Source organism: Ochotona princeps, chromosome 13, assembly GCF_030435755.1.
Source record: "Ochotona princeps isolate mOchPri1 chromosome 13, mOchPri1.hap1, whole genome shotgun sequence".
In the NCBI taxonomy this organism is placed as follows: Eukaryota; Metazoa; Chordata; class Mammalia; order Lagomorpha; family Ochotonidae; genus Ochotona; species Ochotona princeps.
In genome coordinates, this window is record NC_080844.1 from 19,949,049 (window position 1) to 19,966,031 (window position 16,983).

Genomic DNA, 16,983 nt, shown 5'->3' on the forward strand with positions numbered 1-16,983 from the left:
CAGAGATTCCAAATATATCAGACTCATAAGCAGAATTAATGTGTGATGATAGAGTTCAAAACAACATGTGCTTCAAGTAAAGTAGCCTGGGTCTTGGTCTGGACAGTGGTTGCATAGGTGGGTGTGAATGCACACTCACTGATCTGACCACTTGAGAGGCATCCTAAAGGGTGGCGGAGGGTCTTCAGACAGAGAACTCGCAGAGCACGTCAGCGGGAGGAGCAAGGCACATCATTCCACTTGCCGTTTGGCATGATCACTGTGCAGTCTTCCCCGGAGTCCGCGTTAGGCTCACGCTCATCCAGTTCTTGTAGTTGATCGTCCTTCCTTTCAGCTGCTGAAACAGGCCTTCAGCTGCACTGTCTGCAACTCCTGTGATGGCGTTGTTCTCGGCAGCATTTTGGGGAGTGGCCACCGAGCCCTCAAATTGGGCACACAGGGCTTTGGCTTTGTCAAGGGTCATCATTTCATGATGATTCAAGAAGAATTTGTTCCCACCTTTTTTGCCCAAAGAGAAGAACACCCCTAAAACAAAAGGGAAAACAAGCATGGTGACACGGGCTATTCCAGGTAGATTTGTGGAGTGATATGGCTGTGTCAGATTCAGTCCCCTCCACTTACATTGGAGTTTTAGATAAACAATGACTTTTTCTATTCATCCAAATTCCCATGCCTTTTTGAGGATATACTTGTACTACCTGAAATTCAAATTTATCTGTTGTCCTATCCTTTGGCTAAATCTTTAAGCCTAATGCAAAGAGACAAAATCAAAGAGGTTTGTCTTTTCAGGTAAAAGTTATAGGACATAACACTTGAGAACTCTGAAGTTTATCATTATAAACTTAAGACTAAATAAAGATGTTTGAGGGCCTGACACAATAGTCTAGTAGCTAAATACTTGCCTTGTATGTGCCGGGATCCCTTATAGGTGCCGGTTCATGTCCTGAATACTCCACTTCCCTTCTAGCTCCCTGCTTGTGACCTGGGAAAGCAGTGGAGGATTGCCCAAGGCCTTGGGACCCTGCGCTCAATACAGAGATGAGGAAGAAGCTCCTGGGTCCTGCCTTTGGATCGGCTCAGCTCCAGCCATTGTAGCCACTTGGGGAGTGAACCGGCAGATGGAAGATCTTTCTCTCTACCTCTCCTTCTGTCTGTAAATCTGCCTTTCCAACAAAAAATAAATAAATCTTTTTTAAAAAAGATATTTGAGTAGATTTTCCCCATGCCAGCAGGAGAGAGTATAGGTTCCATCAGCAGGCCTCAGGAGCAGCCAAACAGAGGGGAACGGCCTCACTTTCCTTGGGCAGCAACCGGAGAGGGTCGGGTCTCCAGAGTGAAACTGATGTCAATTTAGAACTGACTGCGATGTTTATTAGCGCTGTGCATTTATGCAAGTAACTTGACCTCTCCCTGCCTCCCTGTCCACCGAGTGGTTCTGATGAGCTTAAGATATGAAGACTCTGGTTTCTCTTCAGATCGTATAAATCCTTCGCCTTTTAAAATATGAAGAATGATACACCGGTACTAAAAAAAAATACATAATCTATAGGAACTTACTGTTTCCCACCATTCCCCAAAATTCAAGCTCACTGAAGAGAAAGGAAACTTACAGTTTTTGATACGCTGTAATTCTACTTACAGAACTTCTATTGTGGAACTGGACACCGTAGTAGCACATTCTAGAAAATTTTAAGAAAGTGAAGAAACATTGTTAAGAAGTGGTCTGTGTCTTTGGGGAGAAGGGGAATTCTTTCTTCAGACTTTAAAAAGAAAGTTCATTTATTCAAGAGATAAAATTTTTTTGTGGGGCCTGTTGTGGTAGCCTGGTGGCTTATGTCCTCTCCTTGCCCGCACTGAGATCCCATATGTACACCGGGTTGTATCTCCGCTACTCCAGCTCCCTGCTTGTGGCCTGGGAAAGCAGTTGAGGATGGCCCAAGGTCTTGGAACCTTGCATCTGCATGGGAGACCCAGAGCAAGCTCCTGGCTCCTGGCTTTGGATTGGCTCAGCTCCAGCCATTGCGGCCACTTGGGGAGTGAATCACCAGAAAGAAGATCTTTCTGTCTGTCTCCCTTCCTCTCTGTAAATCTGACTTGCCAATAAAAATAAATAAATCTTTTAAAAAAAATATATTTTGTGAGTTTCACATTATCGAAGTAGGCTAAGTGTGAGGCAAGTCATGCGTATGAAATGACAAAAATGGACTGATACAATGCAGCTTTTCTCCTTTGGAGATGAAGTTGAATTCCATTTTAATAACTCTCACTGTTGTATGGGATTATGATTTGTTTTGATGAGTATGATATGATGAGATGCATAGTTTATGTATCTCAAACCTTCAGGACGTCTTGCAGCTTCTTTCCTTTGTACTCTAGTAGTTTTAGGAGCGTCGTTGTTTGGCTAGACTGTTGGAGGCTGGGAGATGGCCTGCATCACTGTATCTAACATCCGAACAGCAGTCAGGTTTGTGATTGACGGCACTGCCCTCAGTCGACCACAGCCACATGATCACAACAAAGCCATCACTTGACTGACTCACAAAGCTATGATTTAAACAAATGACTGTGTTTTAAAACCACTAAATTTGGGGTTGGTTTCTTAGGAAGTAAGATATAACTGACATCTTGAGTGCATATGCTCTCATGAAAAGATATAATAGGCTCCCACTTAGCCCATGCTGTCCCTCTGGATGCAGGCCGTCATGATGGACCATTTTGGCGGAAGGGAAACCTGGCCCCAGGGTCTCCAGGGGGTAGCTGGTGGGAGAATGGCTCTGAAAGGTTTATGTGTTTACGCATAAGCACTGATAGGAACATCTTGAGTTTCTAATGCAGAGAGGGTCCTGCAAGAAGCAAGGTTAGGAGCTTTCCTTTGAAACGCAAAAAAAGGGGCACCCCCACCTTTGCTAGTGCAGGATCTTGGGTTCCCTCTGCTCAGACCCTGCTAGGGTGTGTTGCTTACCGCGACTTTCTCCAGGGTCTCCTTTTTGGCCCACTGCACCTGGCAGCCCAGGGGCACCTGGGTTTCCTGGAGGCCCCATCTTCCCGGGAGGGCCCTGCAGGCCTCTGAGCCCTTGACCTGTTGGACGACAAAGCAGTCATGATTGGATAGCTGTGTCCTTGCCCTACTGCTCTCTTTTTAGAGGAAGAGGTGTTGGCCCAGGGCCAGTGTTTCCAAGCTGCAGCTTCCAGTGAGCCAGAGAAAGAAAAAGAATCCTTCTGGAGGCCCAGCACAGTGGCTAGCAGCTAAGATCCTTGCCTTGAGTACACCAGGATCCTGTATGGGCACTAGTTATAGTCCCGGCAGCCCCGCTTCCCATCCAGTTCCCTGATTGTGGCCTGGGAAAGCAGTTGAGGACAGCCCAAAGCCTTGGGACCCTGCACCCGTGTGGGAGACCTGGAAGAGCTCCTGACTCCTGGCTTCGGATTGGCTCAGCACCAGCCATTGTGGTCACTTGGGGAGTGAATCATCAGACGGAAGATCTTCCTCTCTGTCTCTCCTCTCTATATATCTGCCTTCCGATAAAAAAAAAACAAAACAAAAAAACAAAAAAAACAAAGAATCGTTCTGAATTCAATGAGATGGCCTGACCTGAATAACTTTACAGGACAGGCAAGACAACCTCTGGTCTTTAACCTCTGTGGATAATTCTGGACACCCAGAGTAGGGAAGTGTATCTGTATGTTGATTTATAAAATAAGAGGTTTTTAAAAAAATGTTCATTGAAAAATATTGCAATGGGAAAATGAATGAATTTCAAAATTGTGTCATCAAATTAAACATTTTAAAATTCAATTTCTTAAAGGCTGATACCATGGTTCAATGGATTAATCTTCCACCTACATGAGCTGGCATTCCATTCCAGAGCTGGTTCATGTCCTAGCTGCTTCACTTCCCATCTGGCTCGCTGTTTGTGGCTTGGGAAGGCAGTGGGGGATGGTGCAAGTCCTTGGGACCCTGACTCACATGGGAGACCCAGCTTCTGATTGTCTCAGTTCTAGCCATTTTGGCTATCTTGGGAGTGAACCAGAAGATGGAAGATCTTTCTCTCTGTCTCTACTCTGTGTTAATTTGCCATTCCACTAAAATTTTTTAAAAATTAAATAATTAATAAATTATTAATCTAAAAATAAATAAATTGCATTTCTCATGAGCATTTTGAAATATCTTTGTATGTACTTGAAAAAACACAGTCTACTTAAATAGAAATTACACTCATATCCCAAGCCAGTTTCCTCTGGGCAGTAAAGCATTTCAGAGACAGAATGGTACAACCCATACCTGGTTCTCCCTTTTCTCCCTTTGGGCCATCACGTCCATCTTTGCCTGGGAAGCCATTTATGCCTGGAGAATGACAAGCAATCATGGGGCAGTTGTTTGGACTATGCTCTTCTATATGGCTTCTGAATAAGAGGCTGCCAGCACACTCAGCGGAAGAAGAGGGAGTGATGTTAACAGGAACGGGATCCTCACCTTGGGGCAGAGAAAGTGAAGAAAGACAATTCAGTGCATATTTACCAAACACGCCCTCTGTCCCACAGCTCTGGCCCTGGCAGTGTGGAAACCAGTGACCAATTCCTGGCCTTTGGAATGGGGATTAGGAAAAGCAAATATTCCCTGGGGTATTGTGAAATTAGCACTTGAACAAAAGTGATGGCAGCATGTGGTGGGCACCCTGGAGAGGGGGGTCACCAGAACTTTGGCTTCTGGTGCTGCTTAAGGGTAGTGAGAGTAAATGAACTGCTTGTTACCAGTTCACCTGCCTGTGAGCTTAGGCGGTGAGGATGAATGGAGATCCTGGTTTCTTCTAAGGCTCACTCTCTCTCCTCCTGCCCTCTCCTTTTGAGCCTGTGGACACCCTGAGTCCCATCTTCATATGTTGGTGGATGATTTCTCTTCTGGATGTTAGCCATAATACCTTCAGGAGGAAGCCCTGAGCCGCAGACTGACAATCCAGAGAGGAACCGATCAGATCTTAAGTTGAGATCAGGCCAGCTCCCAGTCACTAACCATGCCCAGAAACAGCTGGAGTTGTTCTCCTCTTGGTGTCGTTTGCATAGGGAGATAGGTTTGCTAGAAGGAATTTTAATTCTTTTTTTAAAAATTATTAATTAATTATTTTATGATAGAATTTGTGATTTACCCTCCCTCCTTTTTAAAACCTCTCCCTGAGCTGATTTCCCCTATATTATTACAATAGTATAGTTCTTAAGCAGTCCTAAGTCCATCAGTCCATCATTCTGTAATTTAAGTGTATCCTGACATTGTAGGTATGGACGATGGCAGAGAGTCCAACATCCTAATGTCAAGATATATTGAACAGTTTTCATTAGGAATCCATCTTTGATTTGTAAAATGCTGCATTGTATCTTTACATCTGCATATGATAGTCTCTATTACATAGTTACTATATATCCCCTTAAAAGAAAAGCGATAAAACAAAATCAACAACAGGAAGAAAAATGGAAACTTTATAAAAACATGAAGTTAAATAAAATGCTACTGAATGACCAATGTGTTGCTGAAGAAATGAAAAAGAAAATAAAAAATCTTCTTGAAGAAATGATTTTACTGTATGACCTATGTGTCACTGAAGAAATTAATAAGAAAAAAAACTTTTTTGAAGAAATGAAAATAAAAACAAAAATATCAAAACTCATGAAATGTAACAAAAACAATATTGAGAGGAACATTTATAACATCAAGTGCTTACAAAAAATAGAAATATCTCAAATAAATGATCTGGTAATGTGTCTCATGGACTTACTAAAAAGGAAAAAAAATTAACAGGAAGCAAGAAGTGATAAAAATCACAACAAAAATAAATGACATTGAAACTAAAAAAATTACAAATTGCAACAGGAAGGAGCCATTTTTTAAGATGAGCAAAACAAACTTTTAGCCAGACTAGCAAAGAAAAGCAAAGCAGAAAAGAAAAACTCAAAGAATTCACCTCTTCTAGACCTACTCTAAAGATGTTCTCTTGACAGAGAAAAGGAATAACACCCACCAAAAACAAAGGCAAATGTGGAGAATGTCCCAATAAAACAACAAAAGAAAATAAAATCAGACAATGAACCACCTATTGCTGAAATGACAGGACCAAATTATTACCTATCAATATTAATCCTGAATATAAATGGCTTAAACTCATCAATCAAGTGTCATAGATTAGTGAACTTTATCAGAAAACAAAACCCATATGCCCTATTGCCTACAGGAGTCACATCTCACCAACAAAGATAAGGGGAAACTGAAAGTGAAGGGATGGAAAAAGATATTCCAAGCTAGTGGAAAGGAAATATGAGTTGGTGTAGACATTCTTATATTGGATAATATAGACTTTGATGTGCAAAACATTAAAAGAGATGAAGGACACCACATAATGAGCAAAGGATCCATTCTACAAGAAGCAAATCACTTTACTAGTTTCTTATGATGTTTTCTTTTTTATGTCTTACCTACTTGGAATTTTCATTTGTGGCAGTTGTCAATACCTTGGGCCTTACATGATATGAGACCCCTCGATGCTGCTTGCAGAAGTTCCCTGCATTTTGTGAGTCAAAAGCCATGGACAATCAGCCAGTCTACTCAAATTATATTTTATTTTCTCAATCTCAACATTTCATCCATCCTTCAAAACCCTGCAGTGCCAGTCTCCCAGCCCAATCTATGAAACCTTCTGTCTCTTTGCAAACAAAGGTGGTTAACCTCGTGGTAACTGAAGAAAGCATAAGCAAAGAGATACCTCCAGCGTGATTTCTGCCTGCTCCCACCTGCAGAAAGCCTCCTTTTAGGCCTCCAGGGCCAACTCAAGTCTTCAGACACTTGACCCAGGGACCTAGATCCGTTCCCCAGAAATGACTTACTAGGGTTTGAGACAGGCAGAGATTCAGTGACAAGCAGCTGGCACTCCAGCCTGGCACTCAGAGTCAGGGATGCCTTAGAGTTAGGGAGGAGATGGAACCCAAGTATGAGGGCCAGTCGAGTTCCTGAAATGGAAAGCCCCGGCTTGGCCTTGAACCCTAGATTAATAAATAACTTCTTATGTCCATACAAAATTTTCTGTTGGAGCATTCTCCAGGAGCTCTGGCACAATGATAAGTGGCTGTGTGCTTCTATACACAGTCGGTCATTTGACTGCCATCTCCTAGTGTCTCTCATCCCCAAGAAACCATAGGTAGTTTCTGCCAGGTATTCGTGTGCAGTAGGTGCATGTAGGCTTGCTATTCCCACTGTACATACAGAATAAGCCTGTGCACACACACTCTCACTGCTGTCCATGTGTTAAGACCATTACTGCCTCAGTGCATCATTAGCTGATTACTTCTCCTTACATGTGCCTGTCTCAGAGAAATCTGTTTGCCTCACTACCTAGGGCAGTCCCCACCTCCAGATGCACCGTCTCCAGGTGGTGTGCATTGTTTTCCTTCATATGACTTATACCATTTCATATGATTGCTACATATTTATTTTACTATGATTTGTTGTAAAGTGTGTAAAACTGGAAATCTAAAGATTTGAGCATTATGATGTAGACAGTTTGGTGACACGTTCTTCCCCCTTCCTGATACTGGTAACTGCTGCTGTCCTTTGTGTCTCTATAAGGATGCTCATTCCAGGAATTTCCTGTAGAGCATGTGATCACCTTTTGCTTTTGGCTTATTTCACTAACATGTCTTCAGAGTTCATCTAAGTTACAGGATGTATCATAATTTAATTCTTTTATAGATCGTAGCATATCTCATACAATATGTGTGCATTGTGAAAGCTTTGATTCTGATGGTCAAAATGAATTAATGGATTAAAATAATTGATTCATCCCTCATGTGAATGGATAAGCAAACTATAATATAGTCATACAAGGAAAGACTGACTGAATAGAACAGGGTGTTGGTTCATGTAATAACTTGGGATGGATCTCAGGGTTGTTGAGAAAAAGAAATGTAATCTCCTATTTTCCAAAATGTATGATCCATCGATATATAACATTGTTGAAATGACAAAAGTGAAACTGTGAAAAAAGTACCTGTGGTGAATATAACTGTAGCATGGAGAGGTTTAATTGGGAGTAATGAGAATTCTGTTTTTAAATAGTCAGATATACAAGCTTTTGATTGTCATAATTCTTATAGAACTAGACATTAAAAAAACCCTTAAGTAAATAATGGCTAAATGCAAATAACATCTATCTTATGCTGTTTATTATTTTTTAAACTTCCATGTGACAATGAAATTATTTCAAAAGAAAACAAGTCCTAAAGACGTTGTGAATTCTACAAAGACTATTGATCCTTCTCTCAGAGATTTACTCACATTTCAGCCAGTGAATGGAATATGTAGTGGCTGGAAGGTGAGAAAAGCTGGCCAGATTCCAAGTTTCATTCTGCCTGGACTTAACACTTGGATGCCCATGTTGTGAAAGATGAGGCAAGACGTGACTGCTCAGAGAGCTTGTAAACAGAATGGAAGAGCTTGGGTGGTCTCCCAAGAGTCACTAGATCGATTCCAGTAGCTATATGATTAGACTTGGGTTTTCCTGGCTGTGTCAGGCAGAAAGATTAAAACAGAGCAGCCGTGGAGAAAAGCAGACACATGAAGATCAGCAGGATTAGGATAATGGCAGGTGGATGAAGATTGTGGAGACATTAGACAAACACATAGGAGATGCAATTGTGCAGTTGTCCTTGGAAATCGGTTGGATGTGAAATGATAAGTGACAATTAGCATGCAAGTTTTAGGCTTTAATATCTAGAGGTCATTCAGCTGAAATAGCAAACAAAGACAAAAGAACAGCAACTAAAGGAACAAAATGAAAGACAGTTTTCAATAAATTGTTCAAAGTCTGCAGTAATAGTTAATGGGGGCAATCTGGATTGGACAGGATAAAACTGTCCTATGGTGTAATTAGCTCAACTCTGAGCTATGATTTTAAGACAGCTGTTGGAAAAGTACCACGTTAGCTTGTAATGTTGAGGAAGCTCATTGTAAGAATTTCGCACAGAAGCTGCAAGGCACAAGGAAGGTGGGGGTGCTTTGGAGCTCTCCTAACTTAAGAAGGGATTGGGTTCTTCTCTGGTCCCTTCCCACTGGATTCAACTTTTGCTTAGAGACAGCCTGGTCTCCTTATCTGCTGAACTGTTCTCTGTGCTCAGATAAATGTCCAGGGTGGTGCTGCACCATATGTCTAAGGCAAATGTGGGCTCTCAGGAGCTTTGGGGCCAAAAAGGCGGGTACACATCTTTCTCATTAATCTCTCTTTCCTGCTCTATAGCAGCCAGAGTTTCCTTCTGTCCATGAACTGAAGTGTCATTAGATGAGGGCAAGGCAGTTGCCCACAAGACAAACCAGAGGGCCTTGGCGAAAATATTTTCATTGCTTCCTTAGTCCAGACTACCCTCCAGATTGGGACATTTCCTATATCCTGGCTGGAAGAAGATGAATACCTGGATCAGAAGTCAATTTACGAGTTTGAGCTGCAGATTGGGGTGCTGCCCTGGTTTGAGTCCTTCCTGTTTGACAGATCCCACCTGGCCTTTCCCACCATGAGCTGCTCTGCCTCCACCTTCCGCCTCCCTTGCATACCCATGCCGCCCTCCATTCTGTGGATAAGGTCACCATTATGTCCATTTGTTTTGGACATTAGGTACGTGTGATCCACTGTACCAATCCATCTTATCCCAGAGCCTGCAGGAGGACTGCCTGTGGTTGAACTCCAACTCTGTCGCTCCTGGCTGTGTGACTTGGGTCAAGTTCTGTTACCTTCGCTCTCTGCTTTCTGTTTTGGGAAGAAAGCTGCCACTTGCCTGCCTGTGGAGAACTGTGCCCTCAATGAGTCCACGCTGAGATTGCATGGCACACTACCCACTGCAACTGCCTGCTTACGACGACAGCACTGTCACTCCCTTCAGGGATGGCACTGTAGTCTTTTCTTTTGGGAAGCTCCTTAATAACACCATCCGGAAGGAACATCTTGAGACTTGGGATCAGAAGTCTTGATCATAATGTATGGCTGTGGGTTTAGGCAAACCACATATTCTGGCCACATCTTAGTTTTTACATCAACAAATTATGACTTTGAACTTCATTCCTTTTCCTTCAAGAAGCTGTGACTAAGACAAAGGCAATGAATAGGAGACATTGTCCCCCAGGCAAAGATGATCAGGAATGGGCTTGTGGCCAAGGATAGTTGATTGAGTTTGGGACATTCTTAGGTATTTTTTTTTTAAGATACAGCCAAAAATGAATTCACTCAAGGGAATATGCTCGCAAAGTGGCTAACTGCTGTTGCCATGCATACAGAGTGAGCACATGGCAGTGAGCAGGAGGGTGGTGTGTTTATCTGGCATGAACCAGGTGAGGGCCACGAGAGGGGCCAGAGCTGAGGTAGCCTTTAACGGGCTTTTCAAACACCTATGCCTTTCTCCCTCACGGCTGGTTAATTGGGACAGAATGCAGCAATGGGATTGGAGAATACAGAGCATGGGCTGAGCTGGTTAGGTATACAGAAGCTAGGGAGTCCCTTGGGGGACTGGGTCAGGTCTCTCTTAAGGATCAGGTAGGTTTCTTTCTGGCTACTTCTTGCTGATAAGGGGCATTGATACAAGGTATAATATCTGTACTTTGGATCAGATAGACTGAAAAAGAACAATCTTGTGATTGAAGAAATACTTTCAGTTCTGTGTTTCCTAGTTGTGTACAGTGATGTAACCAAGGCCTTCTCAGGAACAGGTGGTCAGGAGGGAGTTTTCATGAGGTTTGATTTTTGTATTAAGAACTTTGGGGCTGGGATGGACATTGTGGTACAGTGGGTTAAGCTACCACCTGTAAAGCTGGCATCCTACGTCAGGCTCTGTGTCTGATGCAGCTTCCTGCAAGTGCAGCTGGGAAGTACGGGTGTTTTGGCTCCTGCCACGTGTGTGAAATGCCCAGGTGTTGTTCCTCAACGCATTTGAGCTGGATCCAGTTTGATCTGTCGAAGGTATTTAGGAAGTGGATCAATAGATGGACGATCCCTCTTGGTCTGTGTCTCACCCTCTCCTCTCTGTCACTCTTCTGTTCAACCAAATAAAAGAAATCTTTTTTAAAGAAGGAGAGAGATTCAGGACAAATATTTAATGATTTGGTGCTATCAAGAAGGTAGTCAGTTCTATGATTGTGTATCTTAATACTTTTGACCCAGGAAGAGAGTGGAGTGAAGCAAGGTGAAGCTGCATTTTATAAAGAAGAGACCAATGTTCACTTCAGTGTGAGAGGGGAAGATTTCCATTTCTGCGGGTCACAGAGCAGTTTTATTTGCTGTGTGTAGACCTGATTTTAGATTGATTTGGTGCCCCGTAAGGCAGCAATTTCATTTTATGTTGGTGTTCTGTGGAATTATTTATAGTCAGTAGTGAGCGCTGTGGCCTGGCCATGAGTGACAGCTGACGGCCATCAGGTTCCTTCTGTTCGCATGGTCGTTTGTGCCTGCCCCATATTCTTCTTCCTCTGCTGTTCTGTGCTTCTACTCATGCTATCATTTCCTCACTTGTTTTTGGTCATGAACGTTTTGAGAATCTGAAATGTGGTGGGCCTTCTGATCAACAAGCACACATCCCCCGAGCAACCTGAAAAGTGTACCAGAGCTTCACAAGCCTTCAGGTCATTCTCCAGGAGGTAAGAGGGTGTCACCTCTGCCTACGTAAAGAAGACTGTGGAGCGCTCCTGATACATGCTGACTACGGTGAAAGTCAGCCTAGAGCGTGGAACAGCAAGACCCACTCCTTTCCCGCAGCAACCACAACGCTGGTGAATCTCAGAGTCATTGTAAGACATCCAATGCTCTCGTCCTCTCAACCTCTCCATCCTCAGGACTGCTCAATGCATACCAGCCTTCTCCCTGGCATTCTGTTTCCTAAAAAGCAGTGACATTCTTGGTGAGCAATAGCACGTGGTCATCCTCATATGGGTTTTCTAGGCAAGGAGCCCTCCTTATTCTGGCCCATTCTCTGCTAGAGCCCTGATTGTTCTGGTGAAGAAGGAAAGAATAGATCAGCCGTGCCATCTTCTGGCTGTATTTGGAACTGCAGTGAATCGAGGCTGCCCTGGGAGACATCACACCTTAGTCTCTGGAAGCTGCCGTCAGTCAGGGTCTGGGATAGGACATGAGGAGCCCTTGTGAGCTCATAATCTAATGGAGAGCCTGTTGTAATTTGTATTAACACAATTTTTCTATGAAGAGGAAAAAAAGGGGCTAAAAGAGATGTTAATGGAACATCGAGGGGTGGTGTATTCGGACCTTTGTGGGAAAGAAGAGTCCTGAATATGGAAGTATGTGGAAGCACTTTCTAGGAAAGTGAGAAAGTATTGTAAATGCTGAAGGGGTGAAGACTTTAGCAATCAAGAGGAAGAGCTGGAGATCGACAAAAAGAGATTCCTTATTTTCTAAGGAGAGCTAAAGCTAACCATTTCTTCCTTTCCGGGGCAGATTCTGTCCCTGCAAGAAAAGGCTCAGGATGCCTAGTTGAAAGCTTAGGAGGGTGAATCAATTCTCCTCACCAGAGAAGAGGTGGAGGACCTGAGACAAAAGAACAAGGGGAAGTGGGATGCGGTTGCAGTTTCTGGAGGTGGATTCCTGCAAATTTGACCATTGTGGCTGGGTTTTTGGCAGGGAGCATTTTCTCCCTGGTATGGGGGTTTTGTTACCGTTGGGACAGGAAAACCCCACAACTTCTGCTTCTGCTTCCGGCTGTCCTGAATCTACACTTCGCCTTTCAGCAAATTGGAAACGATTTATCCCTGTTCATTTGAGTTGAACTAAGGAAGGACTACGCAGCCAGTTCAGTCTACTAGAACAGAAAGCCACTGGTTACATGGCTTAAACAACAGATTGTTTTTCCTGTCCTGGGGGATGAGAAGTCAAAATGAAAGCAGTGAACGATCGGTGGATGGTGAGGGCCCACTTAGTAATTTGTAGATGGCCATTATTTAATACGCTTGTGTGGCTCATAGAGAGACAGGCACAGAATGAATGTGGATCTCTTTTGTGTTTTTTATGAAAGGGACATGAATCCCATTAATGAGGATTTCATCCGCATAACATAATTCCCTTCCAAAGACTTCAGCTCTGTTTAATAGCAAATGAGGTGCTTAGGCTTCAGCTTGTGGCTTTAGGGTATAAAAAAGTTAAGTTCCCAGTAATGGCCTGGACCTCAGGGTTTACTGGCGGGGAAACTCTGGGTATATATGGGTCCGGTGCCATGGATCCCTAGCTTTGCAGGGTCCTCAGTGGCACTGGAGCAGGCTCAGCTGCTAGAGGCAGGGGCTCATGAGCTCAGAGGCTGCTTTTTCAGCTTTGTCTTTATCGCCTGGAGACCTGAGCCCAAGGGCCAGGAGGGTCCTCATCTGGCTTGGTGGACTTTCTCCCTGTCCCCCTGGCCGCACCCCACCCCAGACAGTTATCTTCAGGCTGCGCGTGCTGAGTCCTGCTATTGGAACTTTTGGGTATCGGGGACAGGAGACAGCCAGTGTTGGATTTAGTTGTGACTGCTTTGTGTGCCAGATCAACCCTGGCACTAGGAAGAATACAGGAAGCAGGGAGACAAGGAGAGAAGCCACCCTTTGGGAGAAGGGGGTTGCTGCTGCTTTGCAGGTCTCAAGACTCCTGACTCGGAGGTAGAGATCAGATGGAGAGGTCCCTGGACCTTGGGTAGTGGCTGAGTGTTGATGGACAGACCACTGGGGGTAGGGCTTACAGGGAAGCTGTGCTGAAGGCACTGTGGATTGGGATAGACAGGCAACTGCTCTGGAGCCTGAGAACGTTCAGGCTGGGTCATCTGAGGTCTGCAGTTTGTTTCCTGAGTCCCAGGGACTTCCTCAGGAACATGCCTTTGTGGACATGGGAATCACCCCTCAGGGGTCTCGGGAAGTTGTAGCTTTGTTCTTATACATGTGATATTCACGCTTAGAATGTCTAGAAAGAACCCCATGCTGTTATTTGCCTGTAGCTTGTATTCTTGGAAAAGTTGAAGCTGTGTATGTGGGACCCGGCTTATTGGTCCCTGGCTCTGGCTGAGGCTCGGCCATCTGCCTGTAGACTGACCTTGCCTTCCAGCCGTATGGCTGCAGGATGTGAGCTCATGTTTCTGGGCTTTGTCCTGGACATTATGCAACGACTGCCATTGGAGCTTAGCTGAGCGCCTCTATCTTTTCCCTTTGATGCAGGTTGCTTGTTCAGGCTCTGAACTCTGGTCTGTAAATTTTATGTTTCAGGCTCTGCCTCACTTTGTCACTAATCAAGGGGCTGTATTTCTGCCTTCTGTGACCAGAAAGTGGTTTCAGGATCCTGGGCTTGAGGCTTATGTTATAGAATATTTGACTCTGATTTCAGAGTCAGAGAGGGACTCTGGGCTGAGTTCTCTCTGATACCACAGGAACTCTGAAGAGCTGAGTGGCAGTGCTGATGATGTAAGGCCCTACCTGGATGTGATGGGGTCAGATCAGAGCCCATGGGCCAGCACCTTCACAGCGAACACTCTTATGTGTGACTTCCCCTGGGCCACTGAAGACCATCCTTTCCAGAGAGGAGTGAGGCTGCATCGTCCTCTGTTGAACCTCGGTTTCCTCATCTGTGGTATGAGAATATGAACAGCCCCTGGCTGGAAGGAACTCCTGTCTGTTGGGATGCTCTGACTGGTTACTGTTGACAAGATTGACTTGAAACAGGTTTGTGTACTTCGTTTTACCCCAATGTGGCTTTTTTAAGAGCTGCTTTTTATTCTGCTGCTTTTATCTGTGATCTAGCGTTGTTTCATATTTATACCAGGAGGCTTTCTGGTTAGCCCTGGTCACCACTTGTTGAAAGCTGAACTTGTTTCCAGTAGTTCTCTCTTGTTCTGTTCTTTACTCTGCAACCAGGATGTTATGTTCACATTGTAAGCCTATATCAGAGATTGCTCTTTGCTTTTTAGCCTAAGAACAAAATCCTTAATATGATCATAAAAATGAATGAAATGTAAATATTTAAGTTATAGCTATGCAGCATGAGTGTTATAGAAATCTAGAAATTGATATTTCAAAATAAGCCAGAGCTTTTGATATATGACTAACATCACCTGCTTTTTCAGATTTGTTTTTGTTTGTCTCAGTTTGTCATAGTGCTTTCAATTTAACAAGAAACAGAAATTTACATGTAAGGGCCCAGCGTGGTGGCCTAGTGGCTAAAGTCCCTTGAATCTGCCGGGATCCCATATAGGTGCTGGTTCTAATCCTGGCAGCTCCACTTCCCATCCAGCTCCCTGCTTGTGGCCTGGGAAAGCAGTCGAGGATGGCCCAATGCATTGGGACCCTGCACCCGTGTGGGAGACCTGGAGGAGGTTCCAGGTTCCCAGCTTCGGATCGGCGCGCACCGGCCCGTTGCGGCTCACTTGGGGAGTGAATCATCGGATGGAAGATCTTCCTGTCTGTCTCTCTTCCTCTGTGTATATCTGGCTGTAATAAACTGAATAAATCTTTTAAAAAAAATCTTCTAAAACTTAGAGAAGGAAGGAATGCTTCTTAAATTCATTCTAAAAGGTGTTTATTACCCTGAAAGCAAAAAAAGTGGATAAAGATATTGCCGGGAATGAAAACTACTGACTAGTATGTCTTACAGATATGAAGCTCTAAATAGCACAAATTAAAACCTAATACACAAAGAATTATTTACCATAATGAAATGGTATTTATCCCAGGGATAAAAAATTGGCTCAAGATAAAATCTATCAAAATATGAACATCTTAGATCATTATTACAATAAGGGACAAAATTCATGAGCAGAAAATGCATTTGATAAAACCGCCACGCTCTTTTATGATTAAAAAAAATGACACACCAGGGATGGATATGTATTCTGAAGGCTTTATGACAAAAAAAGCTTGGGTCCTCAATTGCTTGCTGAGAGGACAGTAACTGCAAAGGAAAAACACTGGAAGTTTGCAGTTTTGAAAGCAGCAGGTGATAATGGCTCTAGTCTTGGCGATTGGACCACCTTGTGAGGACTCCAGATGGAGCTCCCCGCTCCTGAATTCAGCCTGACACAGTTTTTGGATGTCATGGACATTTGAGAGTGAACCAGTGAGTGGAAAGATTTTTTTCTTTCTCTCCCTTTCCCTCTTTCTCTTCTCTTCTCCTCATTCTCTGTGATAATTTTTTAAGCAAGTAAGTTAACATTTAAAAAAATCTTTCTGGACAATGTTGTGGGTATTTTTTTTTTCTTAGTGTTCTACTAAAAATAAAATGTCAAAGTCTGGTTAGGATCTAATAACAGGAAGGTCCAGAGTAGAGATTAGAAACTAAGATAATTTTTGTGAGAAGCTTTTTTAAGGATACTACAATGTTTATCTAAATAGAATTAGAGTCTCTGTTGCCAAGAATACTGTTGCAACATTTTGTAGATTTGGCAGTCTGTATTCTTAAGGGAATCCTAAAATTTAACTGGAAATCAGCTTTACTCTTATGTCATAAAAGAAATATTCTTTATTTTGTTCAAGGATCACAGCAAATGCAATACAAACTCAGGTTTCAAGAAGGCTTCACAGAGGCCCTAGGCTGACATGTGGCACCATCATCCCATACAGGCGCTGGGTCGTGTTCCTGCTGGTCCACTTCGGATCAAGCTCCCTGCCTTAATTAGCCTGGGGAGCAGAGGACGGCGCAAGTCTTTGGACCACTGTAACCACGTGGGAGACCCAGGAGAGGCTCCTGGTTTCACATTGGCTAAGCTGCCGCTGTAGAGTGAACCAGCAGATGACAGATCTCTCACTCTGTCTCTTCTTCTCCCTATAACTCTTCCTTTCAAATAAAAATAAAAGATATAGTTTTAAAAAGACAATGTTTTCTTATTTTTTCAGTTTTGTATAACAAATGAGACTATTCAGGAAGATTTTTTTTTTTTTTTTTTGAAGCTGTAAGAAGGGTTAGGATGTTAATGGGATGGCTGCCTCTCATCTTGGAGTGGCTGGAG

At 43.4% G+C, this 16,983-nt stretch overlaps 1 protein-coding gene across 1 annotated transcript in view; it reads right to left on the reverse strand.

Moving 5' to 3' along the window:
• Window positions 1-209: 209 nt before the first annotated feature.
• Window positions 210-16,983, reverse strand: part of MBL2 (mannose binding lectin 2) — a 31,527-nt gene continuing 14,753 nt past the window's right edge. Inside the window, 6 exon segments of the mRNA XM_036495691.2 lie at window positions 210-301; window positions 304-525; window positions 1,611-1,679; window positions 2,963-3,079; window positions 4,283-4,396; window positions 4,399-4,474. Coding sequence (XP_036351584.2) covers window positions 210-301; window positions 304-525; window positions 1,611-1,679; window positions 2,963-3,079; window positions 4,283-4,396; window positions 4,399-4,474 — 690 coding nt within the window.